The sequence below is a fragment of the Podarcis vaucheri genome (assembly GCF_965113315.1).
Source record: "Podarcis vaucheri genome assembly, chromosome: 18".
NCBI classification, from domain to species: domain Eukaryota; kingdom Metazoa; phylum Chordata; class Lepidosauria; order Squamata; family Lacertidae; genus Podarcis; species Podarcis vaucheri.
This window is the reverse complement of record NC_138756.1, coordinates 5015642-5043567: the sequence shown is the minus strand read 5'-3', so window position 1 is coordinate 5043567 and position 27926 is coordinate 5015642. Positions and strand designations below refer to the sequence as shown.

General features: G+C 49.1%; 1 protein-coding gene and 1 long non-coding RNA gene across 21 annotated transcripts in view; one reads left to right on the top strand and one right to left on the bottom strand.

The window, feature by feature from the left end:
* Positions 1-27926, bottom strand: part of LOC309523075 — a 219728-nt gene that overhangs the window by 163909 nt on the left and 27893 nt on the right. The window lies entirely within an intron of this gene.
* PTPRS (protein tyrosine phosphatase receptor type S) overlaps positions 1-27926 on the top strand; it is a 305222-nt gene that overhangs the window by 252461 nt on the left and 24835 nt on the right. For 10 of the 20 annotated variants that reach the window (XM_082206217.1, XM_082206214.1, XM_082206218.1 and 7 more), the window contains 7 exons: positions 184-277; positions 1258-1470; positions 2380-2537; positions 6509-6520; positions 9732-9844; positions 15505-15552; positions 24211-24308. In XM_082206217.1, coding sequence (XP_082062343.1) covers positions 184-277; positions 1258-1470; positions 2380-2537; positions 6509-6520; positions 9732-9844; positions 15505-15552; positions 24211-24308 — 736 coding nt within the window. The remainder of the gene's footprint in view (positions 1-183; positions 278-1257; positions 1471-2379; positions 2538-6508; positions 6521-9731; positions 9845-15504; positions 15553-24210; positions 24309-27926) is intronic. The other 10 variants (XM_082206205.1, XM_082206209.1, XM_082206211.1 and 7 more) reach the window with 3 other exon arrangements.

Sequence of the window (27926 nt, the reverse complement as noted above, 5' to 3'; positions counted from 1 at the left end):
TTAAGCACAATAAAAAAGACAAATTGCCCTATATCCCTTTTTTAAAAAAGTTTAAAATTCTGTGGTATTTCATTCCACCTTTAACCTTTTATTTCTTAGCTAGGGTGGTCCTTCGCTGCCATTCTCTCTTTCGTTTTTAGCCTGTTCCCCATCTCAGTTCCTTCTCCTTTCCCGATCTGCCAGGGCATGCTACATCGTGGTCGTTCCCCTGAAGAAATCCAAAAGTGGCCAGTTTCAGAACATATACCACAGTCCGGAAGAGATGGACTTGGAGGAGGTGAGTGACAGCCGTCATTCATGTACCCCGCACCCCAGCCCTCTTGTGTACACTCGGGGTTGGCCCAGGACATCTCCCAGAATCCTCTTGGGTAGATCAAAGAATGGGGGGCAGTGGGATGATTTAGGGGGTGCAAAGAGGCGTGGGGGGCGCTGGAGCAATAAATGACTACCAGACTTTGAAAACCTGGTATCACTCCATCAAGTTTATCCGGTTTGTTGAATTCATTCAACTAGCTTTTGAATAAATGCGCAATTAAATGTTGCTGTTCTGGATTTTCTTTTACTGTTCTCCTTTTCAGTGTTCTGAACAATGCTTTTTATAGGGTAGGGGGAACTGGGGGTGAGTTTATGGAACCGGGGGGGGGGAGTTTGGGAAGCACTTCTCTAAGACCTCAGCAAATGTTGGAGGAAGTCAACCCTGGATATTTACAGAAGCCTACAAACTTGTAAGTCTGTCAGGAGAGTCTACTGCACCTCGGAACCTGCATGTTTCTAACTGTGGGCACTCACAAGTTTCTAGACCTCATTGCCGCAGAGAGAAGATTTGAAAGTGGTGCATAGAGAAGTTTTAAGTAGCCCATGGATGGAGGGCTTGGGACAGCTTGTTGTGGGGCAGGGAGGGGGAGCTTCTGCCCTCTGGGTGCTGCAGAACTACAACTCCCATCATCCACAGCCAGCATGGGCAGTTGCCAGGGATGATGGGAGTTGTAGTTCAGCAACAAGCAGAGGCCCACGGAGGTTCTCCGTGGGTCTGGCTCATGCCCAGTAAGCCTTGCTGGCCTCTGCAGTAAACACTGCCCAGACCCTTATATTTTCTTCTGAGACCGTTCTCCCTGAGGGAGGCTGGGATAGTTTAATAAAGGAGAAGAGTAACCATACTTTTTTGCACCTGGAAGCTTTTGTCTTGCCTTCTTCTCAATCTCCGTGGTGCCTTGCGTAGCTGATTTGAACCTTCTTCCTCGTGGTCCCCTTCCCCAGTTGATTCAGATTTCCCGGCTGCAACGCCGCAGCCTCCGCCACTCTCGCCAGCTGGACCTCCACAAGCCCTACATCGCAGCCCGCTTCAACACCCTGCCCTCCTACTTCATCCTCGGGGACTTGAAGCGCTACGAAGGCTTTGAGAACAAAGCCTTGGAGCCCGGTCAGAAGTACGTCATTTTCGTCCTGGCTGTGCTGCGGGCCTCCGATCCGGTGAGTCCTCTCCTGCTTATGAACTTTGCTTTGTGCATGATGCTCTGGATTCTCTTGGCTCAGACAGATTGCACCCAATGTGATCTGAATCCCCGCAACAGAGTGAGATCCCGTTGCTCTGTCCCAGCTCCAGCCAACCTAGCAGTTCGAAAGCACGCCAGTGCAAGTAGATAAATAGGTACCGCTGCGGCGGGAAGGTAAAAGTCGATTCCGTGTGCTCTGGTTTCCGTCACGGTGTCCCGTTGCGCCAGAAGCGGTTTAGTCCTGCTGGCCACACGACCCGGAAAAGTTGTCTCTCCTAGTTGCTCCTCTCCTAGTCTTGAAAACCCCACCAGTGCCAGATATAGGGTGGTGAGCCAAAGGGGGACAAATAATAATAATAATAATAATAATAATAATAATAATAATAATAATATTACATAATAAATAATATTAATTTAAATCCCTATATTTATACAAGTACCAACTGAGAAGATTGTTTTACTGACGTTACATATGATTTATGCTGCATTTGCAGCATAGTATATCCTGTTCTGTTCTGTTACTACGGTGTATTGTTTGTAAGCTACTTTGGGATTCATTTGAATGAAAAGCAGCCCAGAACTACTAATAAATCAATCAATATCCATTAAAAAAAAAAAGCATGGAAAAGCTTCGACCCAAAATATAGATGCAACCCTTTCCAGCAAGTTTTTTTTTTTTTTTGCAGACTCCTGCAGAACACCACCAGCATTAATTTAGCACCACTGTTAATTTAACTGCAATTCTTACATTACAGCCGGGGGGCTGGACTAGAGGACCGCTGGGGGTCCCCCTTCCAGCTGTTTGATTCTAAGCGACTCCACGTTTGCCGTCGCCTGCGCATTACTGATTCCCTTCCCTCGGCTCTCCTTGTTTTCTCTCCCTCAGTTATACGCCGCCAGCCCCTTTTCAGACCCGATCCAGATAGACAACCCGGATCCACAGCCAAAGATTGACGGCGAAGAGGGACTGATCTGGGTGATCGGACCGGTCTTGGCCGTGGTCTTCATCATCTGCATCGTCATCGCAATCCTCCTCTACAAAAAGTGAGTGGGTTTTGCATGCACGTTTTGCGCTTCCAAAGCATGTGTGTGGACCCCCATGCTGCTGGCTGTGAGGTGTAGTGCTTAGGGTAGTGGATCTCAGAGTGGGCGATACTGCCCCCTGTGGGTCAGTGGGGTGACCTTGAGGGGGGGGCGTGCTGGGAGGCAGGGGGCACTCGACAACTCGCGGTCTTCCAAAAGCTGGTGTCACTATCTCCAGGCACCACTATGCATTAGAAGTAGAATACAGCGGTGCCCCGCAAGACGAATGCCTCGCAAGACGGAAAACTCGCTAGACGAAAGAGTTTTCCGTTTTGGAGGTGCTTCGCAAAACGAATCTCCTATGGGCTTGCTTTGCAAGACGACAATGTCTTGCAAGTTCCTGCTGGTTTTTTTTCCTTCCCCCCTCCCCCTTTTTCTAAGCCGCTAAGCCACTTATCAGCTGATCCGATCAGCAGATAAGCCGCTAATAGCGCTAATAGCGCTAATCCACTAATCCGTCAATGGGCTTGCTTCGCGAGACGAAAAAACCGCAAGACGAAGAGAATCACAGAACGGATTCTTTTCGTCTTGCGAGGCACCACTGTAATACCACTTAAAACAGGCATGTCCAAAGTCTGTTTCAGGGGCCTCATTCAATCATAAGGCGCACCTAGTTTTTGGAGGAGGAAAACAAGAAAAAAGTACCGTATTTTTTGCTATATAAGACACACCAGACCACAAGACGCACCTAGTTTTTGGAGGAGGAAAACAAGAAAAAAAATATTCTGAATCTCATAAGCCAGAACAGCAAGAGGGATCGTTGCGCAGTGAAAGCAGCAATCCCTCTTGCTGTTCTGGTTTCTGGGATAGCTGCGCAGCCTGCATTCGCTCCATAAGATGCACACACACATTCCCCCTTACTTTTTAGAAGGGAAAAAGTGAGTCTTATAGAGCAAAAAATGCGGTGTTCTGAATCCCAGAAGCTTGCTGTCCTGGCTTATGGGATAGCCAGGCACTGCCTCTCCTGGGCTGGCTTTTGCTTGGCTGCGCTCAGCCTCTCCTAGGCAAGGGGAGCCTTCATCCCCTGCCCGGGACACGCTGCGCACGGCTAAGGCTCCCCCAAGAGCCGCGCACCCTTTAAAGAGCGCACGTAGCGTGTGTGCGGCTCTTTAAAGGGAGCGCTGAGCAGAGCCTCCCTCCTGCATTCACTCCATAAGATGCACACACATTTCCCCTTACAGTGGTGCCTCGCAAGACGAAATTAATTCGTTCTGCAAGTTTTTTCTTCTTGCGAGTTTTTCGTCTTGCGAAGCATGAAATCCCATAGGAATGCATTGAAAATCAATCAATGCGTTCCTATGGAGACCGTCCGGGGACAGAGGGGAAGCGCAGCGCGCCTTCCCCTCTGTCCCCGGACCTGTTTTAAAGCAAGGGAAGGGGCAACGGGGAGAATAGCTTCTCCCCGTTGCCGCCCCTTGGTTCAAAAGGGGTCCGGGGACAGAGGGGAAGGCGCGCACACGCCTTCCCCTCTGTCCCCGGAGATTGCAGGGCTGGCAACGGGGAGAAGCGATCTTTTCCCTGCCGCCCCTTGCTTCAAAAGAGGTCTGGGGTGCAGGGGCAAGCTTCGTTTTGCGAAGCAAGCCCATAGGGAAATTCGTCTTGCGAAGCAACTCGAAAATGAAAAAACCTTTCGTCTTGCGAGTTTTTTGTCTCGCGAGGCGTTCGTCCTGCGGGGCACCACTGTACTTTTTATGAGGGGGGAAGTGACGTCTTATAGAGCGGAAAATACTGTATATGTCCTGGGGTAAAATCCTAGAAAAAAGCTCAGCAGCTTTGGTCGGCCCTCACACATGTTCACTTTATCAAATCTGGCCCTCTTTGAAAAAAGTTTGGGCACCCCTGATAAAACAAGAATGGCTCCCCCTCGCCCCAATGAATCCTGGGAATTGTAGTTTGCTAAAGGAGCCAGGAGTTGTTGGGAGACAACCCCGCAGAACTGCAATTCCCAGAGTTCCCTGGGGAAAGGGGTCAGCTGTTAAAGCGCTCTGACCTTTGAAGTGTTGGAGGGCCAGCCAGAATCTTTGGCAGAAGACTGCGAGGTTTGAATCATAGAATCCTAGAGTTGGAAGAGACCACAAGGGCCATGGAGTCCAACCCCCTGCCAAGCAGGAAACACCATCAGAGCACTCCTGACATATGGTTGTCAAGCCTCTGCTTAAAGACCTCCAAAGGAGGAGACTCCACCACACTCCTTGGCAGCAAATTCCACTGTCGAACAGCTCTTACTGTCAGGAAGTTCTTCCTAATGTTTAGGTGGAATCTTCTTTCTTGTAGTTTGGATCCATTGCTCCGTCTCCGCTTCTCTGGAGCAGCAGAAAACAACCTTTCTCCCTCCTCTAGGTGACCTCCTTTTATATATTTGAACATGGCTATCATATCACCCCTTAACCTCCTCTTCTCCAGGCTAAACATGCCCAGCTCCCTTAGCCGTTCCTCATAAGGCATCGTTTCCAGGCCTTTGACCATTTTGGTTGCCCTCCTCTGGACACGTTCCAGTTTGTCAGTGTCCTTCTTGAATTGTGGTGCCCAGAACTGGACACAGTACTCCAGGTGAGGTCTGACCAGAGCAGGTTTGGACCTGGCGCAAGATGGCTCCTTCCATCTGGCAGATTCGTGGGGATGATCTGCAAGCGACTCTCAGCACCCTTAGCAAACTACACCCCCCAGAATCCTTTGGGGGTGGGGGGAGCCATAGCCGCTTTGTGATGGGCTGTGACCTTTAATACGGCATCTCACTCTTGAATGTACGGTGCTTGTGGGGACACAGCGAAATGAGAATCAGCTCCGTTTGAATCTTCGCATATGATTTAGTTGTGATTCGTACATGCCTGGGGGCTGGACTGGATAACCCTAGAGGTCCCTTCCAACCCCAGAGTCCTGAGTTCATCCATTTTATGGAGTTAAACTAAGCCATTTTCATTGTACTTTTAACACGGTGTAATCATGGACAATTTGAAATCTATTGCCTTGCAATCTTCCATAGCGGTGCCATGCAAAACTTTGAATAAATGCTTTTTTCATAGGGTAGCAGGGCATTGGGGATGAGCTTGTGGAACCAAGGAGGCAGTGGCTCAGAATCAGGAACCGCTGAGTTAGAATATTGGGCTCGGACCTGGGAGACCAGGGTTCGAATCCTGCCCACTCAGCCATATGTAGCTCACTGAGTGACCGTGGGGACCAGTCCGCTTCTTTTCTCAGCCTGGTCTACCTCACAGGAATGTGGTGAGGATAAAACGAAGGAACACTGAAGATTATTTACTTGCCACTCTCTGAGCTCCTTGGAGGAAACATGGGATATAAATCAAATCGGTGAATAAATAAATAAATGTGGAAGATTGTGTGTGGCAGGGGGGAGGTAAGGGATTCCTTTCGCTTCCTATGGAAGTGTCAGGAGCTGCCATGACTAGAGACAATATGTTGCAAGGGGTCAGTCACACACACACTTTATTATTTATACCCCACCCATTTGGCTGAGTTTCCCCAGCCACTCTGGGCGGCTCCCAACCGAGTGGTAAAAACATGATAAAACATTAAAAACTTCCCTAAACAAGGCTGCCTTCAGATGTCTTTTAAAAATAAGACAGCTGCTTATTTCCTTGACATCTGATGGGAGGGCGTTCCACAGGGTGGGTGCCACCACCGAGAAGGCCCTCTGTCTGGTTCTCTGTAACCTCACTTCTCGCAGTGAGGGAACCGTCAGAAGGCCCTCGGCGCTGGACCTCAGGGTCCGGGCTGAACGATGGGGGTGGAGACGCTCCTTCAGGTGTACAGGTGTATACGACCCACTATTTTAAAGATTCCTACAATTCAGATGGTTGAGAGTCCTGGTGAAGGGGTGTAAAGGGCGACTCTCACTAACCTCATCTTTATCTTTTCCTCCTTCTCTTCTTTTTTCTTTCTTTCTTTCTTTTTTTTACTGCTTCCCTGGACAGCAAACCAGACAGGTAAGAGTTTTTAAAAGCTCCCGGTCTCTGATTCAGGTGGCACCTTAGGAACCAAAAGGCAGTCAGTAAAACAAAGGTGGCACTTTAAGCTGCAGCTGAGCTACTGAAACATCGCTGTTCCTAAAAATGCCAGCAAGGTTTAACCCTCGAGTAAAGAGGGGGGACAACCGAAAGGGAATGATATTGCAACCTGTCCAAAAACAGGTTGCAGGTGGAGAGGGCAGTATTCTGGCAACACTCCTAGGCCCTTTAATTATTTGGGTTTGGGTCACATATTTCTCCACTCGCACTACAGCTCAGGGTTCTCCCATAAAAGTTGATTTGCAGTTAGTTCAGGAGACCTCAAGGGGGGAGAACAAGCCATTTCTCAAGGCTTTAGACAATAAAGTTTGGGCTTTCCAGATGGCTGGCTATTGGATTGCTGGCTTCCGACAACAGATTTGATGTTTTGTATGTTGACGCTGCTTTTTCTTCTTGGAAAAAACCGCAACAAAACCCCGATAGGTCCGGGTGCTGTTTGCCTTTATTTATTTGCACTGTTTATATCCCACTTTTCCAACCTTAATAGAACATGCAAGGGAAGCTCAAAAGGCAATTAAAACCAGTACGCAAACAACATCTAAATTCCAGATCATGCCGTTGAAAGATAATCACTGCTAAACAAAAGCCAGGAAAGGGGGGGGGAGGAGTACATTTAGTGAAACAGAAAAGGCAAGAGTAAAGTAACAAGAAAAAGCCTTAGCTTGGAGGCAGAAAATCACCAAGGATGGGACAAAATGTATCTCATGAGGCAGGCAGTTCCACAGACTAGGTATTGCTTCCTAGGTGATATTTTCCATTGTTCCCTCTCCATCCATGAAGGAAAAACTTTCTGGCTGATCACGGAGGATAGGCAAGGAGGATGAGATTGTTTGGGGTCCGTTTAGGGGTTTGGGGGTAACAGCTTGGTGACCCCCTGGCCTGATCCAGAAGCCTTTTCTTACGGCCTTAACCACAGAGTCTGGGGACTCCCAGATCACAAAGAGCCTTGTGCGTTGCTGAGCAATGAGCCAGACAATCCCAGAGCAGAGGTTCCTCCTCCTCACCGTAGTTTTCATCCGCTTGAAGGAGATGCCTGTCCCAGCAACATCTTCAATGTCAAGCCTAGGTGAACTCTGCTGCGTTCTCCTTTTCTGAATAGTAAAAAGTCGGCTTCGCGTTGAGTCTCGAGTCTTCATTCTGACCTGTGAATTGTCCTGACATTCAGCAGCCATAACTTATCAAAGCCAATCATGCTTCCGGTTTTAACGCTCGTTCCCTCGGCTGTTGGAAATGCATCTAGGTAGCAACAACTAGACTGTGGAACTCCCTGCCTCATGAGCTTCACTTTGCCCTGCACAGATTTTGCCAGAATAAATTTGACACTGCTTTTGAGAGTCTGTTTGGGAACCGTAATGTGCAGTTTTGTGGTAGTGGTGTTTTTCATTTAAGAACAGCGTAAGCCAAGTTGAGGGACGCGGGTGGTGCTGTGGGTTAAACCACAGAGACTAGGGCTTGCCAATCAGAAGGGTGGCGGTTCGAATCCCCGCCACAGGGTGAGCTCCTGTTGCTCGGTCCCTGCTCCTGCCAGCCTAGCAGTTCGAAAGCACCTCAAAGTGCAAGTAGATAAATAGGTACTACTCTGGCGGGAAGGTAAACAGCGTTTCCGTGCGCTGCTCTGGTTCTCCAGAAGCGGCTTAGTCCTGCTGGCCACATGACCCAGAAGCTGTACGCCGGCTCCCTCAGCCAATAAAGCGAGATGAGCGCCGCAACCCCAGAGTCGGCCACGACTGGACCTAATGGTCAGGGGTCCCTTTACCTTTTAAGCCAAGTTGGGGGAGAGCACCCATGACGTCCCCCCTCCACAGCTGTCAACCTTCCCTTTTTTTGCGGGAAATTCCCTTATTCCAGCGCCGTTTCCCGCTGCTATCCCAGATTGTTAGATATCCCATAGACTGTCCCGGGGACAGGTGAGGCTGCTGATCTCTTATTTTCAAATCTGAAAGTTGACAGCTATGCCCCCCTCCCCGGCCCAAAAGTTGCTGGACTCTTGGACTCTCACCATCCTTGACTGTTGGCTGCTATGACTTCTGGGAGCTGGAGCTCAACATTTGGAGGGGCACCAGGGGGTCCCCAAAACTGACAGCGGTGCAGCGCTGCTCACAACTCCTTTAAAAAAAATATATACAGTGGTACCTCGCAAGACGAATGCCTCGCAAGACGAATGCCTCGCAAGACGAAAAACTCGCAAGACGAAAGAGTTTTTTGAGTTGCTTCGCAAGATGAATTTCCCTATGGGCTTGCTTCGCAAGACGGAAACGTCTTGCAAGTTTGTTTCCTTTTGGATTTCCAATGCATTCCTATGGGAAACCGTGCTTCGCAAGACGGAAAATTCGCAAGACGAAAAACCTGGCAGAACGGATTAATTTCGTCTTGCGAGGCACCACTGTATTCAAAATTATAAAAAGACATATTATCCAAAAACATATCATCCTTGTCCCCCCCATTTTTCCTCCCTCCCCCTCCCCCACAAAACCCACCCACCCCCACCCCTCGACTTCCCTCAGTTCCAGTCTTTGGTTTCTCTAAAAATGCTGTTTCCTGCATGTTACAAAGTTGTATAGATCCTCAAACTCTTTAGCTGATTATTATCAGTAAAAAGTTTGTGAATGTTTATTCAAAACCTGCCAAGGAGTCCAGTTCGCTTTGTTGCGTCTTCAAATACTTTGTAAAGGGTTACCATTCATCCTAAAAGTCACAGTTATCCTTGTCCTGTAGCTTATATGTCAGCTTTGCCAGTTCTGCATAGTCCATCAATTTTTCTTGCCACGATTCTTTAGTTGGGATTCCTTCAGTCTTCCATCCTTGTGCTACCAGAACTCTCGCGGCTGTTGTCGCATACATGAAGATGTTTTTCAGCTTTTTTGGCAGGTCTTTCCTTACAATCCCCAACAAAAATGCCTCGGGTTTTTTAACAAATGTTAAATGGAACATTTTCTTCAATTTGTTGTATATCATTTCCCAAAATTTTTTAATTACCTTGCAATCCCACCACATATGATAAAATGTCCACTCCTTTTCCTTACACTTCCAACATATATTTGAACTAGCTTTGTACAAATGTGCACACAACTCCTTAAAGCCTTGTCTTTTATCTGCTCTGTCTCTCTCTCTTCTTCCTCCTGACCCTCAGCAAACGAAAAGACTCAGAGCCGCGCATCAAATGCATGTTGAACAACGCAGAGATTACCCCTCACCACCCCAAGGACCCTGTGGAGATGCGGCGCATCAACTTCCAGACCCCAGGTAAACAGGCCGCACGCCACCAGCACCCCCGGAATCTCCCCTCGCCCCCTGAAACTTCACTCGAAGAAAGACCGGTCCGGCTTGGTTGCTGCCAGTCAGAGTGTGCGGCCAGGCTATACCTGCGGCCTTTGCAAACGGCTGCCGTCACCAAGCAACATCTCAGGTAGGAGGAGGAAATGCCCAGATCGTGTGGGGCAGAGGCAGCAGCGGCAGGTTCGCCTGCTAGGGAGACCCCTGGCAACGGGCGGCAAATCGTAACAGACCTTTGGCAGAGCTGTTTGTGTGCGCGATATTTGACGATCGCCGAAAAGCTGCAGAATGAGATGGTGGCCACAGGATCTAGCTTCTTGAGAAGCTCTGCTTTCTTTTCTTTTTCTCTCTCTCTTTTTTAATTTTAAAAAAGCAAGTTCCTAGTCCTTATTGTTCCTTAATGTATTATGGAATGAACACGAGCAACGCAAGGGGGAAATCCCATACGTTTCTCTGCCTGGTGCTCTGACTGATACTTTTCTTTTTCTGCCTGGGAAGTGAGTAAGGGCTGTAGGCTTTCTTGGTATTACTGTTTCATCTGTGCCTTCTGCCGATATGTAAGCTTGCCTTTTGACTTCTAATTACTTGTTTTCTTTTCTGGTTTTGTTTTGTTTTTAAATGAAGGTTTCTGGATTTAGGTGGGTAGGTTTGGGCATCACTGCTCCGTGCAGAAGTGAACAAAAAAAAATGCAAAATTTAATTTATTAGTTTCACTTTTTAAAGGCGGGGCGCTAGTCCTCATGACCAGACAGAGAAGTCCGAAAGTGTGCAGGGGACGCTTGGCAGAACCTCAGGGTGCAAGGCAAGGCTGCCTGGACAGGAATCTTAGTGCCCGGGTGGGCTGTGGGTGCGATTTGATGTCTCTCCCCCCCCCCTCGATTTGCCTAGTGGAACTCGAAATTAGTGATGCCAAATTTGTGGGGGGTGGAGCACAATAAATTACGTCCCCCAAAAAAGTGAATTAGTGGAACCGCAGTCAAGTTTTGCAAGGATTTATAGTTCAGAATCCAACTTTCATTGGTGCGGGATTTTGATGATGATAATGAGAGCAGCTATTATTATTATTATTATTATTACTGCTGCTATTGTTGTAACTGATGTTATTGGCACACTCTCAGCCCTGGCTTCACAGCAGGGGGAAAAGGGAGGCTTAATTTCCAGGGCTCTTTTGTCAGTTGCCGCTAGTTTATCAGCCTCTCTAGGCACACAAGATGTCTGTTGATGGAAAGACCTTTTTGTTGGCAGGGAGGCAGAGGGGGGTGTCCAGATCTGGTCCATAATTTGCCTCCTTCCTTGGAGGTTTCTAAGCATAGGTTGGGTGTCCATCTGCCAGGGATGCTTTAGCTGAGATTCCTGCATTCGCAGGGTCTAGACCAGGCATCCCCAACCTTCAACCCTCCAGATGTTTTTGGACTACAATTCCCATCATCCCTGACCACTGGTCCTGTTAGCTAGGGATCATGGGAGTTGTAGGCCAAAACATCTGGGGGTGCCTGGTCTAGGTTACCGTAGGGTTCCCTTCCAGTTCTGCAATTCTGTGATTCTCTGATTCCCATTGTCATCAGGCAGATTAGCCAGCGCTCCAGGATGATGGGGTTTGTAGTCCAGATTTGGGAACCCAAAGCTGAAGGACACAAAAGCTGAAGGGACACCAAGGTTCCTTTATATCTAGCTAAATATATTGCACGGGTTTTGCACTCAATTGTGCAACAGCTGCTGCTGTTTATTATAGGCTATTGCTAACTGAATGTTCTTCAGTCTTGGGTCGGACTACAACTCCCATCATCCCTTAGCTGGGTCAACTGCTGAATTAGCAACAGCCTGCAATAAATTGTAAAATAGTGATGAAAAAATGCAAAACATGTGTGTATTATGTCCATAGATAAGATACTGGGACTTTAGAGCTCCTTTGGTTTCCAGGTGTTGCTGGAATACAAATCCCATCATCCTGGAGTGTTGGCTAAGCTGGCTGATGGTGAAGGCAGTTGTCTCTCGACAGCCTCTGGGAGACCCAAGGTTGAAGGATACGACCACTTTTCTTCAACCTTGTTGATGGACTACAACTCCCATAATTCCCAGCCAGCATAGCCAACGGTCAAGGACGATGAGAGCCAGAGTCAAGCCCTTCCCCATCAGCTGACGTCTCCCAAGACATGCCAACTGATTGGCAGGTGAGTGTGGTTTTGATGGTTCCCCAGTCCTGAAGTAGGAAATGGGGAACCCAGAAAAAGTGCCCCAAGCACCTCCCAGAAATGTTTGGGTTTAGTAGAGCAAATTGGAAGGAGATGTGTTCGAGGAAAAGTACCCTAACGGACACCTCTTCGGGGTTGGGCTAGATGATCTTTGGGGGTCCCTTCCAACTCTACGGCTCTGCGATTCTGTGGATATCTAATTCTTATTTCTAAGAGTCCCAGGCCCCTGAACTCAACAGGAGATCAGGAGTAAGGGAGTTTTAAAAGCCTAGCTCCATAATGGAGAGAATGTGGAGAGAATCTGTGTTTTTTTTTCAGTGAATTGTATTTATTTATTTTCTTTTTTTAACTTTTTCACCCTGGCTTTTTTCATGGTTTTCGGTTGCTGCGTGTGGTTAGGAATGACCCCGTGTTGTTTTGTTTGGGCTTTTGCTTTTAACATGCATACATACCACACGCTCGCTCGCTTGCAGGTGTATGCACACATAATTGCATAACAGTGTAAGGTAAAGGTAAAGGGACCCCAGACCATTAGGTCCAGTCGCGGCCGACTCTAGGGTTGCGGCGCTCATCTCGCTTTACTGGCCGAGGGAGCCGGCATACAGCTTCCGGGTCATGTGGCCAGCAGGATTAAGCCGCTTCTGGCGAACCAGAGGAGCGCACGGAAACGCCATTTACCTTCCCACCGGAGCGGTACCTATTTATCTGCTTGCACTTTGACATGCTTTCGAACTGCTAGGTTGGCAGGAATAGGGACTGAGCAATGGGAGCTCACCCCGGCACGGGGATTTGAACCGCCGCCCTTCTGATCGGCAAGTCCTAGGCTCTGTGGTTTAACCCACAGCGCCACCCGCGTCCCGTAACAGTGTAAGGAATATCAGTTAATTCCAAGGGCTGTTATATGGCAGGAATCAACCCAGTGCCTGCTTTTGCCCAAATCAATCCAGGACGTACTTCTTGCTTTGCCCTGCAGCTTGTGTAGGAACGCCTGAGATTTTCTTTGCATGGCTGGTTTGCAGCCTGCTGCGTTGCACGGGGTTGGACTAGATGACCACGGGTGTCCCTTCCAACCCACAATTCTATGGCAATGGGGTTGCATCCATTGGTCCTCTCCCTCGTTCGCCTGCCCACCGAAAGCATGCAGCCCCAAGTAGCGGGGCTGGGGAAACCCAGTCAGATGGGCAGGGTACAAATAATAGAATTATTATTATTATAAAGTTGCCATTATGGCATGCGAGGCAGTCACCCCCCAAGCTGAGAAAAGGCTCTCCACCCCTGACATATAGGAAAGCTGCCAGGTGCCGCTTCCCATCTCAGAAGCAGAGAACAATATGTCGACATTTGGCATCTCTGGGCATTTGGTGAGGAATTATCTGTGTCCGACCTGGAGCTCCTTCGAGAGCCAGTGTGGTGTAGTGGTTAAGAGCGGTGGACTCGTAATCTGGTGAACCGGGTTCGCTTCCCCGTTCCTCCACATGCAGCTGCTGGGTGACCTTGGGCCAGTCACCCTTCTCTGAAGTCTCTCAGCCCCACTCACCTCAGGGGGAAAACAATGCTGTCCAGGGTTGTAAAGACTGCGGAGAGAATAATTGGGTGCACTCTTCCCACCTTGGATCAAATCTATGCTTCCAGGTGCCATACGAAAGCTGCAGAGATAGCGCAGGATAGTGCGCACCCCGGAAATTATCTCTTTCAGCTTCTGCCTTCTGGAAGAAGGTACAGGGTTATAAAGAGTAGGACTAGCCGCCTGAGAAACAGTTTCTACCCAAATGCGATTTTGGTTTTAAACGCAGTGTAAGGAGTCTCTATGGGAGTATATTGTGTTTTAAAAATGGGGTATCAGAGTTTTTAGGGGGCTAGCCAGGTTGGCATAGCTGGGACAGCAGGCTTGCTGGTTTTTGAATGTCTTATGTAGATTTTTCAATTTCGTTGTTCTGTATGGGACAATGACAATAAAGGTTATCGTATTGTAGAGTGTTTGTTGTGGGGGAGGAGGGGAAAGGAGATTGTTAGCCGCTTTGAGACTCCTTAAGGGGAGTGAAAGGCGGGATATCAAGTCCAGACTCCTCCTCCTCCTCCTCCTCTTCTTCTCCTCCTTCTTCTCTTCCCCTTTTCAGCCTGCCTGCATGTTCCCCCTCTCTTTGGCCAAACCAAAGGACAGAAGCCCTTCTTCATTAATGCAGTGATAATTAATCTGTGGAACTCCCTCCTGCAGTAGGCAACTCTGTCCCCCAACCTGGTTGGCTTTTATATTTGTTAAAAGCTGCCCAGAGTGGCTGGGGCCTGCAAGTCAGATGGGCGGGGTATTATTATTATTATTATTATTATTATTATTATTATTATTATTCAATGGGGAGAGGGCTCTGTCTCCATTGTGGCTTTCTGCACAATGAGCAAACTGTCGGTACCAAGGACGAAAAAGAGTCATTGCCACATCCGCTGGTGCTATTGGCAGGATCACAGGGGGAGAAGAAATCGGAGAGCAAGAGGAATCGATATCTCCCTCTCAAATGTTGGAGGGAGGGAGGGAGGGGATTCAGTCCTGTTCATCTTTAAAGGCAGTCCTTACTAACCGAAACTTTCCAAAAGAGTCGGAGAACCGGGAAAAGGTGGCCGTCCTTTGCCAATTCTCTCTCCCTCCGAATTTTGCACGGTAGTTCTTCACCCCTAGGTTATCAGGGCAAAGCGTCGTTTTAAAAAAACGAAATGAAATGCATGCGTTGGAGAAAACGACAGTACAAAAGGGTGTGTCGCTTATGGGGAGATTGCATTGCGAAGAGTGCGCGCGCTGGGCTAAAATGCACAGGAACGTTTGTGCGTTAGGATTTGATCTGCATTTAAACACTGATGGGTTTTTAATTGCCGTTTTCTTTTTGCAAACCAAAGCGGAGAGCTGGACTTAAGACAGGAGGAAATGGAGAAAGTAACAGATTTTCCCACGCCTAACTTTTTATGCAAAACTTAACATGTATCGAGACTTTGATGGTTGGGGGGGGGCGGTCGCCTCCTCCAAATTTTCCTCAGTGTTTCTTTGAAATCAAGATATGCATTCAATCGTTTCTTCGTTGCTCAGCCGCTTTTTGGGGTAGGTGGGGGAGGCGAAGGGGCTTAAGGTGGGGGTAAGATTCTGGATACAACAAAGCAACCCTTTTGTTTTAAGTCCTGCCCCACTCCCCCCATGCACACACCCAAGAACGTGGCCAAAAAACAAACAAAGCCCAACCCTTTGTGAAAAGGAGAAAAAAGTGGGGGGGGGGGAGAGGGAGGGGAAAGAAGAAGAAAACACCTTTCATTTCCTCTCGGATTTTGTGTTGCTTTTTTCCGTTTTCTGTTTTCTTGGTTGAGTAGTGTTTTTTCCTTTTTTATAAAAGTCTATATATTTTGTTTTTTTTGTTTTTGTTTTTTTGTTTTGTTTTTTTGTTTTCCTGTTTTCTGCAGATTCTGGGCTGAGCAGTCCCCTCAGTGACCCTGAGTTTGACCTTGAAAGTTAGTTCCTGTGTGTTTTCGTTCCTGTCCGTTTCATTGGTTGTGCTCCCCCCCTCTCTTCTTCTCAGCGCCACCCGACCTCCCCCCCCTCTCCCCACCCCCCAAATATATATATTTCGTTTTCCTTCTGTTGCACTTTCCTCCTTCCATGTTCACTCTCACACCCCTTTCTCTCTGCATATCTGTGGCTTTGGCCATCGCGTCCCTCGTGCTGCTGCTTGTCTCATTTCCAAACCGTGCTTCCAGTTTTACAGTTCTCGAAAGAAAAAGGCTTTTTGCAAAACGGTCGAAATTGCGACTGGACCAGTGTGTTGCGTTTCGCTGCAATCCTGCGCATAACCTCCGCAGAAGTCAGCCCCGTTGAGTTCAATGGGATTTACTCCTATAGGACTGCAGCAGAATTCCAACTTGAATTCTACTCAAGAGTAGACCCACCAGGTTGTATCCAGCGACAGTCCCATTGAAATGAATTGTCTTTGGTCCATTAATCTCTGTGGGTACCACTAACTAAGCGTGTGGGCCTATGAAAGTCACTTTCATTCACTGCCTTGGTTTGCACCCAAATAAATCCTACTCTGAGTAAACCCACGTACATTAATGGACACTGCTAATTTACGACTTGGGCTGCAATCCGAACCTCACTTCCCTTGGGATTATGTTTTGCAATTGGGCATATTCATGAGCAGGCGGGGTTGCAGCCCTACTCAGAGTAGATCCATTGCAGTTAAAGGTCTTGGCTAACTTGGGTTCAGTGGGTTTACTCTTGAGCAGAACTCAGTTGAATGCAACCCTCCCACGTGTTTAGCAGTTTGCATTTATATATTACCATAGTTAATTTCCCCCATCTCCCCCACTTGTATGCCAGTTCAAAGAATTCAGGGCCACCTTCGAACAGCCAGCGCAGTCAGCTGTTTCCCAGGACTCGCTCCGAGGGTCTTTTGTGTGTGGAAGTGGGGTGGGACAAGTTGGGGGGCAGCCCTCTGCCTGCATCTCCTCCTCGCCTGGGGAGGGCACATTAGGTTTCCTGTTAGGGACTGCAGCCCCCAGGCTGAGAAAATATTCCCCGCCCCCTGGTGTATAGGAAATTCAGCGGTTCTCAACCTGTGGGTCCCCAGATGTTGTTGGACTACAACTCCCATCATCCCTGAGCTCTGGCCTCGCTGGCTAGGGCTGATGGGAGTTGTAGTTCAACAACATCTGGGGACCCACGGGTCGAGAAAAGCTGTGCTAGGTGCTGCTTCCCATCTCAGAAGCAGAGATAACGTTCGTCAGCTCCCAGCATCCTGTTGTTTACCCCCCCCCCCGCGCCCTGTGCAAACTATGGTTCCCAGCCTTCTTTGTGGGCGGGGGGGAGGCGCATGTGCTTTAAATGTGGGAGTCTTTTAGGAAAGGAACCCTGAGCTGGCATTCCACGACGGGGAGCAAAAAAAAAACTCACGACCATTACCGTCTTTTTCGCTCCATAGGGCGCACCGGACCATAGGGCGCACCTAGTTTTTAGGGGGGGAAATAAAGAAAAAAAATTATTCCCCCCCCCCAGCCCCAAAGAGCAAAGAAGTCTTGGCTTCCTCTTTAGCCACACGGAACCTCTCCAGCCGGGAGGATGGATCCCGCTCGCTGTCTTGGCTTCGTTTTTAGCCGCGGGGCTGGGGCGGGGGAATCCCAAGCTTCCCCCGACCCCAGCCCCCAGAACAGGTCCGGGAGTGGCGTCGAGGTTGCTCGCAGCCTTGCTGCCGCTCCCGGAGCTTGCGGGGCTGGGGGCGCGCTCCAAAGGTTTGCGGATAGCTGCCTGAAGCCCAGGGAGCGTAGCGGGAGTTGGCGCTGCGCTTCCCGGGCTGCAGGCTGCTATCCACAAGCCTTTGGAGCCCAGCGGGAACTCCCTCCGGGCTCCGAAGGCTTTTGGATAGTTGCCTGAAGCCCGGGGAGCGCACACTGACCCCTCTCACTCTCCAGGCTTCAGCGAAAGCCTGCATTTGCTCCAAAGGACGCACACACATTTCCCCTTCATTTTTGGAGGGGGGAAAGTGCGTCCCATAGAGTGAAAAATACAGTAACTCCTCAGCTGCAGAAGAATTTCCAGGGGACTCTAATCCTCTCTGGAGCCCATCGTTTTACTAAGCATCTCCGTTGTTTTTTTGCTTTTTGTTTAAAGAAGCAAGCGGCAACAGCAGGCCTCTTCTGTTGAGCTGCAATTACTTCAGCGGCAGCAGGGGAGGCCTCTGGTATAGGCAGCAGATGTTGGGCCGATTTTGTCCGTCAAATGATCCGGCTCATAGAAAGAGTGAAGGGGGGGGGTGGAGAGAGAGAGAGAGAGGAGCTTGAATTCTTTGCAATAACAAGATTAAGGAGATTTCAAGGGATTTGAAACGCTAGATGAGAACTCTCTCCCCTAAGATCTCTCTCTTTCAAAGCCAGAAAATATGGACTCGGTCAACAGCTTGATTTCCCGGAAAGCTGCTTTGACTTTGAGCAAAATGTGGGGTTTGGGGGGGGCGGCGAGGGGGCGGAGAGAGAAGGGAGGGGCGGCCTCTCTCTCCCATGCACCCAAATGCAGAAAGTAGTACGAGAAGCAGATAAGTGGTTAAAGCCAGATTCCCGCAATCATAGCAACCCTTGCGGGAAGGGACTGGTACCAATCCAAAGGAGGAATTGCAGTGGTTTGGGGAATAAAAAAATTCCTTCCAGTAGCACCTTAAAGACCAACTAAGTTAGTTCTTGGTATGAGCTTTCGTGTGCATGCACACTTCTTCAGATACACTGAAACAGAAGTTGCCAGACCCTTCTATATAGTGAGAATGTGGGGAGGGGTATTACTCAGAAGGGTGGTGGGAATGGGAGATTGGCAGATAGCTGAGATGAGTCTGTTGACGACTCTTAACGACTGCAATAGGTCTTACAGGAAAAGGCAAGGGGTGAGAAGGTGAAAATGGCTTAGTCATGTATAATGAGATAAGAATTCAATGTCTTTGTTCAGACCAGGTCTCTCCATGGTTTTAAGTTTGGTAATGAGTTGCAATTCAGCAGCTTCTCTACAATCCACGTATCCCACTGAATATGCAAGAAAACTATGCAACACTTTCTCTAAGAAGCTGCTCAAACATCTGATCAGCGTTCTCTACTCTAAACAGAAAAGAGAAGCTGCTGAAGGGTCTGGCAACTTCGGTTTCAGTGTATCTGAAGAAGTGTGCATGCACACGAAAGCTCATACCAAGAACTAACTTAGTTGGTCTTTAAGGTGCTACTGGAAGGAATTTTTTTATTTTGACTATGGCAGACCAACACGGCTACCTATCTGTAAGTGGTCTGGGGGGTTAGAATGCTTCCCCTGCGGTCCCCAAGTTGGCAAGGGGAGCCTGAGGAAACTTGGGGTTTTTCTGAAACTCTCGTGAATGGGGAGAATTGTAGGATTGTAGCGTTGGAAGGGACCCTAGGGGTCATCTAGTCCAACCCCCTGAAATGCAGGAATTTCTGCTAGATCGCCCAGGGCTGGTGGCCATCCAAGCTCTGCTTAAAATCCTCCAAGGAAGGAGAGTCCATCACCATCTGAAGGAAGTCCATTCTACTCTCGAATGGCTCTTAAGCATCAGAATATCCTCCCTAATGTTGAAACAGAATCTCCTTTCTCATAATTTAATCCATTGATTCGGGTCCTAGCCTCCGGAACAGGAGATAACAAGCTGGCTCCATCTTCCATGAGATAGTCCTTCAGATATTTGAAGCTGGCTATCGTATCTCCTCTCAGTCTCCTCTTTTCCAAGCTGAACATACCCAGCTCCTTCAACCGTTCCTCATCAGGCTTGGTTTCCAGACCCATAATCATCTTGGTCGCCCTCCTCTGCACACCTTGTCAATAACCATCTTAAATTGTGCTGCCCAGAACTGGACACAGTGTTCCAGTTGTGGTCTGACCAAGGCACAATAGAGAGGGAATATTACTTCCCTTGATCCGGCCACTAAACTTGAAAACATACCCACCTCAAGCTTTGCACAGGATTGCAGCAGTCAGCCTTCTCTGAGCTGGGCTAATTCTGTTGCATCTCCCCATCAGGAGTGCAAGTTAACTCATCTGCAGGGAGCCCGAAGAGAAAGAGGCATGCTCAGGTAATGAATCATTCAGAGATACAGTGGGCACCTTCCTCTGTGGATGAGTACTTTCAACTCACAGAGGCCTTCTGTTACTTAACTTGTTCCTTTCCCATGAGAAGTAAACACAATTTGTTTTTGGGGGGTGGGTTTACTGGCCTCTTTCATAGGTGTCCGCTTAAATCCCCAGGAATTTCAAGTACAGTGGTACCTCTGGATGTGAACGGGATCCGTTCTGGAGCCCCGTTTGCATCCTGAAGTGAACGCAATCCGCAAGTCTGCGCGGGTCGTGATTTGCCATTTCCGCGCATGTCTGTGACGTCATTTTGAGCATCTGCGCATGCGCGAGCGTCGAAACCCGGAAGTAACGTGCTCTGTTACTTCCGGGTCGCTGCGGAGCGCAACCCAAAAAGGCTTAACCTGAAGCGACTTCAGCCCGAGGTATGACTGTACTTTTTTTATTCCTTGGTAGGTTTTTTTTGCAGTCCACTTGCAAAAGATGACTGAGCCCCATCGAGCTCAGGGAAACTTGCACCCAAGTAAGCACGCAAAAGGCTTCACTGCTACCTCCCTGGATAGCTAAAGCTGCAGTCCTGCCCATTGAACTGAATGTCTGAACTTACGAGTAGACACTTTAGGCCCTGTATGTTTACCTGTTCTGGATCTGGGGTTAAAGATGGAGAATAGTTGGGTGAGAGGTTTCAGGAAGGAGTCTGCATAGCCGTTTTGGGGGGCATTTATGAAGTCCAAAGTTCTGGATTAAAAACTAATCAAAGCAGGAAATGTATTTACCTAGCTAAGCTGCCCTTTCAGGTCTACAGAGGTATCTGCTAGGTTTCGGTGGTTGACAACTGCTATTCTCCTGTGTTTTTTGGCTCCCAGGTTTGCCTTCTGCGCCTCTAAGGGTGGGAGAGGGGAGCAGAGAGACCCTCTTTCTCAATCTCCACCCCTTCCACCTGTTACAGTCTTTCTTCCTTGCCGGGTTTGGTGACTAAGAAAGCCAGCTTTTTGCAAAAGCACACTGTAAAACTGGTGAACACAGCACTAGCTTTTGCCACCTTTGTCCCCGAGTTCTCAGGTTATTTTATCGCTATGTTGCCGCTGCTGCTTGATGCTGCTTTTAACCATGCAACCCCCAATAGGGCTCGAAATTCTCCATGGCCTCCCCATCATCTCCCCCCACCTCTCCCTTTCCCCTTCCCAAGTCACAGCGGTGGTTTCTCAGAAGGAGGAATGAACTTCCCATGGTTCCCAGCTCACTTCCTATGGTTCCCAACTCACTTCCCATGGTTCCCAACTCACTTCCCATGACCACCAACTGACTCCCCATGGCTCTCAACGCCTTTGGAACTTGACAGGCAGAGCTGATGATCCATTGTACACACACACACACAACCCCCAAATATTTTTTGTCTCATCTAGGCAACCGTCAGAGAGTGCCTTCTTAGGGTACATGCCTACACTGCAAATTTTAAACCGGTTTAACTGCCATAGGTTCTCTCTGAGAACTCCCAAGAATTTGCAGGCTTTGCTGAGATCGGCACCTATCTCTTTTGCAAACTGCAATTCCCCGGAAAGACATCTGTGGCAGTGAAACCATAAGGCGTCTAAGTGCAGGTGAGAGGGAGCTGTGTTTTGAGTGCTCCCCTTTATTAAGCAAAAGTTTGCGCCTGCCGAAGGTTATCATGGTTAGGGAGAAAGGGATGGGACTCCTTGCGCCCTGATTTGCTAGCTTGCTTCCTGCAAGGAGATGTTTTTACATAAGGCGAACATTTAGAACCGAAACGCACAGCTCGTCTGCAACTGTCTGTTGTAGTAGAGTCCAGAAATCTGCCCGCCCCCCCCCCTTTTCAGAATAAAGTGTAGAATTTCTCTAAGATGACAGTCCTATTTGTCCTTTCTTGGAAGTAAGTCCTGCTGAAGTCACCACTGAGTAAGCATGCATGAAATTGGGCTGTAACTGATTTATGCCACGGCGTTTTCTAGGCAGTAACCTACTTCTCTGAATCTATGTATTGTCATAAGACGGTTCCACAATGAATCAGCTTAATTAATGTGAACGTTTCCTTAGCGGCGCTGATTCTGCGCCCTCACATTCCTTCCACAAATTCAAGCAGTGTGGAATCTTTAAAAAAAGAATGTAATAAGATACTATTTTCATGCACACGCCGCTTTTTCTATTTCTCCTTGCAATTCCAGGCGTCATTCTCATGCACCGACTCCCTTGTAGCCTTCTTAATCATATTGAAATTCTGTTTGCCGGGGCTGGTTTAACACACACACACAAAAACACACTAGCTGCAGATTTCAGAGAGAAGGAAAAATCCTGTGGATCTCATACCTAAACAGCTACCAGAACTGGAAAGGGGTACAAGGGGGTTTGGGGGACAGCTGCCCAATTTCAAAAGGAGGAATGAGTTCTGTCCGTGGCGCCTTTGCCCAACAACCTCAGACGTGTGAGGACAGGCTGAAGTCCTTCAGGTTAAGCAAAGGCATTCTGAACACTGGCATTTGTCAAGCAGGGTGAATGTTGGAAGATTTTTGACAGATAAAAGGAAGGACTTTTAGCAATGGCCACCTGTTTTAAAGCAGTGGCTTTGAAAGAGAGTTAGACTTATTCATAGATGGGGGGGCTATTGCTGAACTGATGGCTCTGCTTTGCCCCCCCCAACCCCCCAGTTTTCCTGGGGAGAAGGATCCAAAACTGCTGCTATTTTTAAAAACTGCGGCAGAATTAGAGATCTGGGAATAGTTTCATTGGACAGATTCTGCCCTCCTTTCGAGGGGAACAGCACCAAACCACCAAGGGGGTTTCCTTCCTCCAGATTTGCAAATGACCACGAGAAGACATGCAGTCTCTTTAACAAACACCCTCTCCAATAAAGAGGCCTGACTTTTTTTAATTAAAAAATCCTGTGCGAGAAAGAAGTGGGAAAACATTTCCAAAATTCTGTAGAAGTGGTTTGTAGCCAACTTAAGCCCTGTTCAGAATAGACCCATTGAAATTAATGGGTATCGGTCACATCCATTAATTTCAATGGGTTTGCTCAGAGTAGGACTTAACATTGGGTTCAACCAAGTGACCTTTTCCATAAACATCGATTTTTTTTTGGAAGCGGAGAAATCTAAACACACACACCCCAGTGCAGTAGAACGTTTCTCCCCCTCCCCGTGTGATAAGATTTCAAATAACTACATCCTGCATTTTATAGCATTGTTCTCAGGAAACCTCTGATAGTAGCTGGGGCGGCAGCTTTCACAAGACCAATTTATTATTGCCAAATGGCGGAGAGAAAGGAGCCTCTTAGTGACTCAGAAACGGGCTCTTCCAGGAAGATGAATGAATGTTAGGTGTGATATGGGGAGGCTGCTGTGAACCCCCTCTGCCTCAAAGGCAAGTTCCGAACATTTAAATGACACCCGATCCTCCGTAGTGTGCATTGTGGTGCAATGCACTACTACGGCATGATTCCTACGGAAGCTCTCCCCTTCCAAATTCAGTTCCCGGCATCCCCAACCCAAGTAGGGCTGGGAGAGACCCCTGGAGATTCAGCGCTGAACAGCATGGGCAATACTGAGCTCAGTGACTCAGTGCAAGGTAGTTTCTCTCTATAGAATATTTGCACGAGTCTGTCGTCAGGCTGCCGGAAACCACGCAGAGCTGCTGCCTGCCGGTACAGACCAGGTGTTCCCCAAGTGGTGCCCCCACCCAGATGTTGTCAGGGATGATGGGAGTTGTAGTCAAAGCAGCTACCTCCGGGGGGGGCACCATTCTGGCTGCCTGCTGCAGCTGCTTCCTTTATCTTCACGGCAAGACAAAGCCACTCTTACCTTTTGGGAAACCTCTGCTTTTCCTCCTCCATTTCCAGCACCACCCCCAGGCGCATCGCGCTCTCCTCATTTCACCGGCCAACTCAGCCATACCCCCCCCTTTTGAAACCTCTGTGCGGTGTGTCTTGTTTTTATCTGGGTTTCTATATATATATTAATATTATTTATCATTGCAACAACCCTCTTTGCCCTTGACACATCGTTTGTTTGCTGTGTTGGCACGGGCGTTCTGCCGACTTTGTTTTGCTTTTCTTGGAGGGGGGGCAGTTCCCTCGCTTCCTTCCACCCGACACCACCCTCCCTTCGCGACGTCACCATTTGGAATCGCTGCGAAGTGCCTGCTATCAGAATCTTTTTTTCTCTTCTGTTCTCGTTTGCTCCTTTTGTTAGTTCGTCTCTCTTTACAAAAAAACGAAGGGGGGAAGAAATCCCCTCCCCTCCCTTCCGATTTATCGATAAATGTCGAGAACGGGGCCATCACGGGGAAAGAACTCTCTTCATTTCCCTCTCCAGTTTCCAAGGACACAATTTCGAGCCCTCACAGTTTCTCTCTCCCCCCCACCCCCCCCCGCACTCCTTTCTAACCCTCCTTTCATTGCAGTTTTTTGTTTTCGAAAATAAAAATTTTAAAAAATCTAAATTGTATGTTTGCTACGGAACGGTGTGTGTTTTTTGTTTTTAATTGAAGGCCACTTTTCCCTCCCACTTCTCTCCCCCCCCCTGTCTCCTCCCCCCCCCCAATAGGTATGTTGAGTCACCCACCCATCCCCATTTCGGAACTGGCAGACCACACGGAGCACCTCAAGGCCAACGACAACCTGAAACTCTCTCAGGAATACGAGGTACAAAGGAGCATTATGGGTTGGCAGCGGATTGGGGGGGGAACGCATCGCAGGTGGGGTGGAGGATGGGGCTATGTGTTATGGGGGACGTGGCCTAAAATTGCAGCCCTCTGCTCCGTAACGGCAAGCCCAGGAACTGGGGGTGTTTGTGGTCCTCTGCATGTTTCTTAAACGCTTAGCTCTGGAGCATCCAGAACTACAGTGGTGCCTCGCAAGACGAAAGGAATCCGTTCTGTGATTCTCTTCGTCTAGCGGTTTTTTCGTCTTGCGAAGCAAGCCCATTGACGGATTAGTGCTATTAGCGGCTTTTAGCGGCTTATCTGCTGATCGGATCAGCTGATAAGCGGCTTAGCGGCTTAGAAAAGGGGGGGGGAGGAAAAAAACCAGCAGGAACTCGCAAGACATTGTCGTCTTGCGAAGCAAGCCCATAGGAGATTTGTTTTGCGAAGCACCTCCAAAACGGAAAACTCTTTCGTCTAGCGAGTTTTCCGTCTTGCGAGGCATTCGTCTTGCGGGGCACCACTGTACTCAGCATTCTTCCTATGCCTCTTCTCTGGACTGGCTCCAGGAGCCCATCTTTAGGCATCGATTCGCCTCCGTCCTCCCTGATTGGCTCCGATCAGATCAAAGGGCGAGCCTCTTAGTGGCTGAAAAGCCCCACCTTTGTGCTGATTGGTCAGCTCTAGTAAGACGCTGTGTCAGGAGCAGGTCAGCAATAAAGAAAAACCACTTGTGTCAGTGAACTCTTTATTCAACCCCCCCCCAAAAAAAACCAGTGCATGCCTATTGAGCACAGCAAGTCTTCCCAGAAGGTTCAAATCCCTGTGACAGGGTGAGGTCCCATTGCTCTGTCCCAACTCCTGCCAACCTAGCAGTTCAAAAGCACGCCAGCGCAAGTAGATAAATAGGTACCGCTGCGGTGGGAAGGTAAACAGCGTTTCCTTGCGCTGCTCTGGTTTTCGTCACAGTGTACCGTTGTGCCGAAAGCAGTTTAGACCTGCTGGCCACGTGACCTGGAAAGCTGTCTGCGGACAAACGCCGGCTCCCTCTGCCTGAAAGCGAGATGAGCGCTGCAGCCTCCTAGTCACCTTTGACCAGACTTAACTGTCCAGGGGTCCTTTACCTTTCTTCCCAGTAAGTCTTGTCCCAGTGAGGCAGTTGCAAGATCCTTCCCCAGCAGCCGAAGGCTCTGTCTCTCTTTGCTGCACCCTCTTCATACCTCTTCTGGTCCTGGGAGACCAGGAGGAGGGGAGACTGCTATGTTTCTTCACCAGCCTGTGTCATCTCTGCCTCTTGGTCCCCCTCCTCACCTGCCTCTGAGTCTGGGCTGCCTTCTGCCACAGACTCTTCCCGCTCGCTAAGCCCTGTCACCTTTTCAGCTTCCTTTAATATACAATCGTAGCTTGGAAGTCAAACGGAATCCGTTCTGGAAGTCTGTTCAACTTCCAGAACGTTCGCAAACCAAAGCACGGCTTCTGATTCCTGCAGCCATTCGGAAGCTGCGTCGGACGTTCGGCTTCCAAAAGAACGTTCGCAAACCAGAACATTCACTTCCGGGTTTGTGACATTCGGGAGCCAATTTGTTCAACAAGTAAGGCGTTTGATTACCAAGGTACCACACTGTGATAGACAGACAGACAGACAGACAGATAGATAATAGATAGATACTTGTCCAAAGATATACAAAAGTTCATAAAGGACCCCTGACAGTTAAGTCCAGTCGCAGACGACTCTGGGGTTGCAGCGCTCATCTCGCTTTACAGTCCGAGGGATCCAGCGTTTGTCCGCAGACAGTTTTTCCGGGTCATGTGGCCAGCATGACTAAGCTGCTACTGGCGCAATGGAACACTGAAACCAGAGCAGTGCACGGAAACACCGTTTACCTTTCCGCCAGAGTGGTACCTATTTATCTACTTGCACTGGCATGCTTTCGAACTGCCAGGTTGGCAGGAGCTGGGACTGAGCAACAGGAGCTCACCCCGTTGCGGGGATTCGAACCACCAACCTTCTGATCAGCAAGCCCAGGAGGCTCAGTGGTTTAGACCACAGTCCCTTTCACAAAAGTTCATACTCAGTACAAAATAACTTTTTATAATACAGTGGTGCCCCGCAAGACGAACGCCTCGCAAGACGGAAAACCCGCTAGACGAAAGGGTTTTCCGTTTTGGAGGCGCTTCGCAAAACGAATTTCCCTATGGGCTTGCTTCGCAAGACGATAGCCCATAGGGAAATCTCCGGGACAGCGGGGAAGCGCAGCGCGTCTTCCCCACTGTCCTCGGACCTCCTCCCGCCGCCCGGCATCGGAACGAAGCTCTGATGCGGGGGGGAACACCTCCTCCCGCCGCCCGGCATCGGAACGAAGCTCCGATGCCGGGCGGGGGGGGGGGCGGGGACACCTTCTCCCGCCGCCCAGCTTCGGATGGCTTTCCTGAAGACTTGGGGTGGGAGGAGGGTTTTCCTTCCCACCGCCAACATTCAGAATGCTGTTCTGGATGTTGGCGGTGGGGAGGAAAAACTCTCCTCCCACCGCAAGCCCCGGGAACAGAGGGAAAGCGCTGCGCGCCTTCCCCTCTGTTCCCGTACCTGTCCTGAAGGCTTGCGGTCCGGAGAAAAGCCCTTCTCCGCACCGCCAGCCTAGCAAGCGGTTTCCCTAGGAACGCATTAATTGATTTACAATGCATTCCTATGGGAAGCTGTGCTTCGCAAGACGAAAAACTCGCAAGAAGAAAAAACTTGCGGAACGAATTAATTTCGTCTTGTGAGGCACCACTGTACACTGAAGTAAAAGAAATGCTTAATCTAAGAAGGAACAGGGGCAGAGAGAAGATGGAGGAATGCTTCCAACATCTCCTCCCACCCTAGTCTTCTCCCTCTGCCTGCTCATCATTGTCCTGCCCCCAGTCCTCTGGCTCCGAGCCTTGGAAGGCCACCAGATACTGCCTTCTCTGCATGCAGCCACGGGAGGCAGCAGGACTAGTAACGGGTCTTCGCCCCCTCCCTGATCCCAGGCAGCTACACCACTGTGCATCTGCCCACAGCAGCTTCTGTGTAGGGGGTGAGAAAAGTCAGTCAAACCGAGGATTTGCAAAGGGGGGTGTGTCTCAGAATAAGAGGGGCTGAGAATTGGACCTAACGGCGCCAGGAAGGGCACCAAGATGAGCAGTGGCAGAAGCCCACCCACAGGTTGGCAGGTGATTGGATGCATTCGCCAACAACTAAAAAATGCTAGGAACCAAAAGTCTTTCAGCGTATGAATTGCTAATTGCTGGGAAGATGATGGGAAGAGATCCTCAGCGCTCTGCTGGGATCTTTCCTAACCCACCTCAGCACTCGGGCAAGGCAGGCAAGCGTAGAGAAGCCTAATGTGCTCTCTCTCTCTCTGCCAGTTCTCCCCTCCCATTGCCCACCCCCCTGCCAACAGATAATCTGCATAATGTAATATTGGCGCTTTTCCAGAGCAGCCTTCTTCCTGTGCTGCGGATCTGCAGATACTTTAAAAAAACAAAACAAAAAAGCCACAGCACACCTAATGAAAGAAATGTGGAGGTGGAAGATTGGAGAGGGAGTGTGGTTGCGGAGGCAGGTTGGAGCTGCTCAGAAGATAAGGAGAGTCTTGCT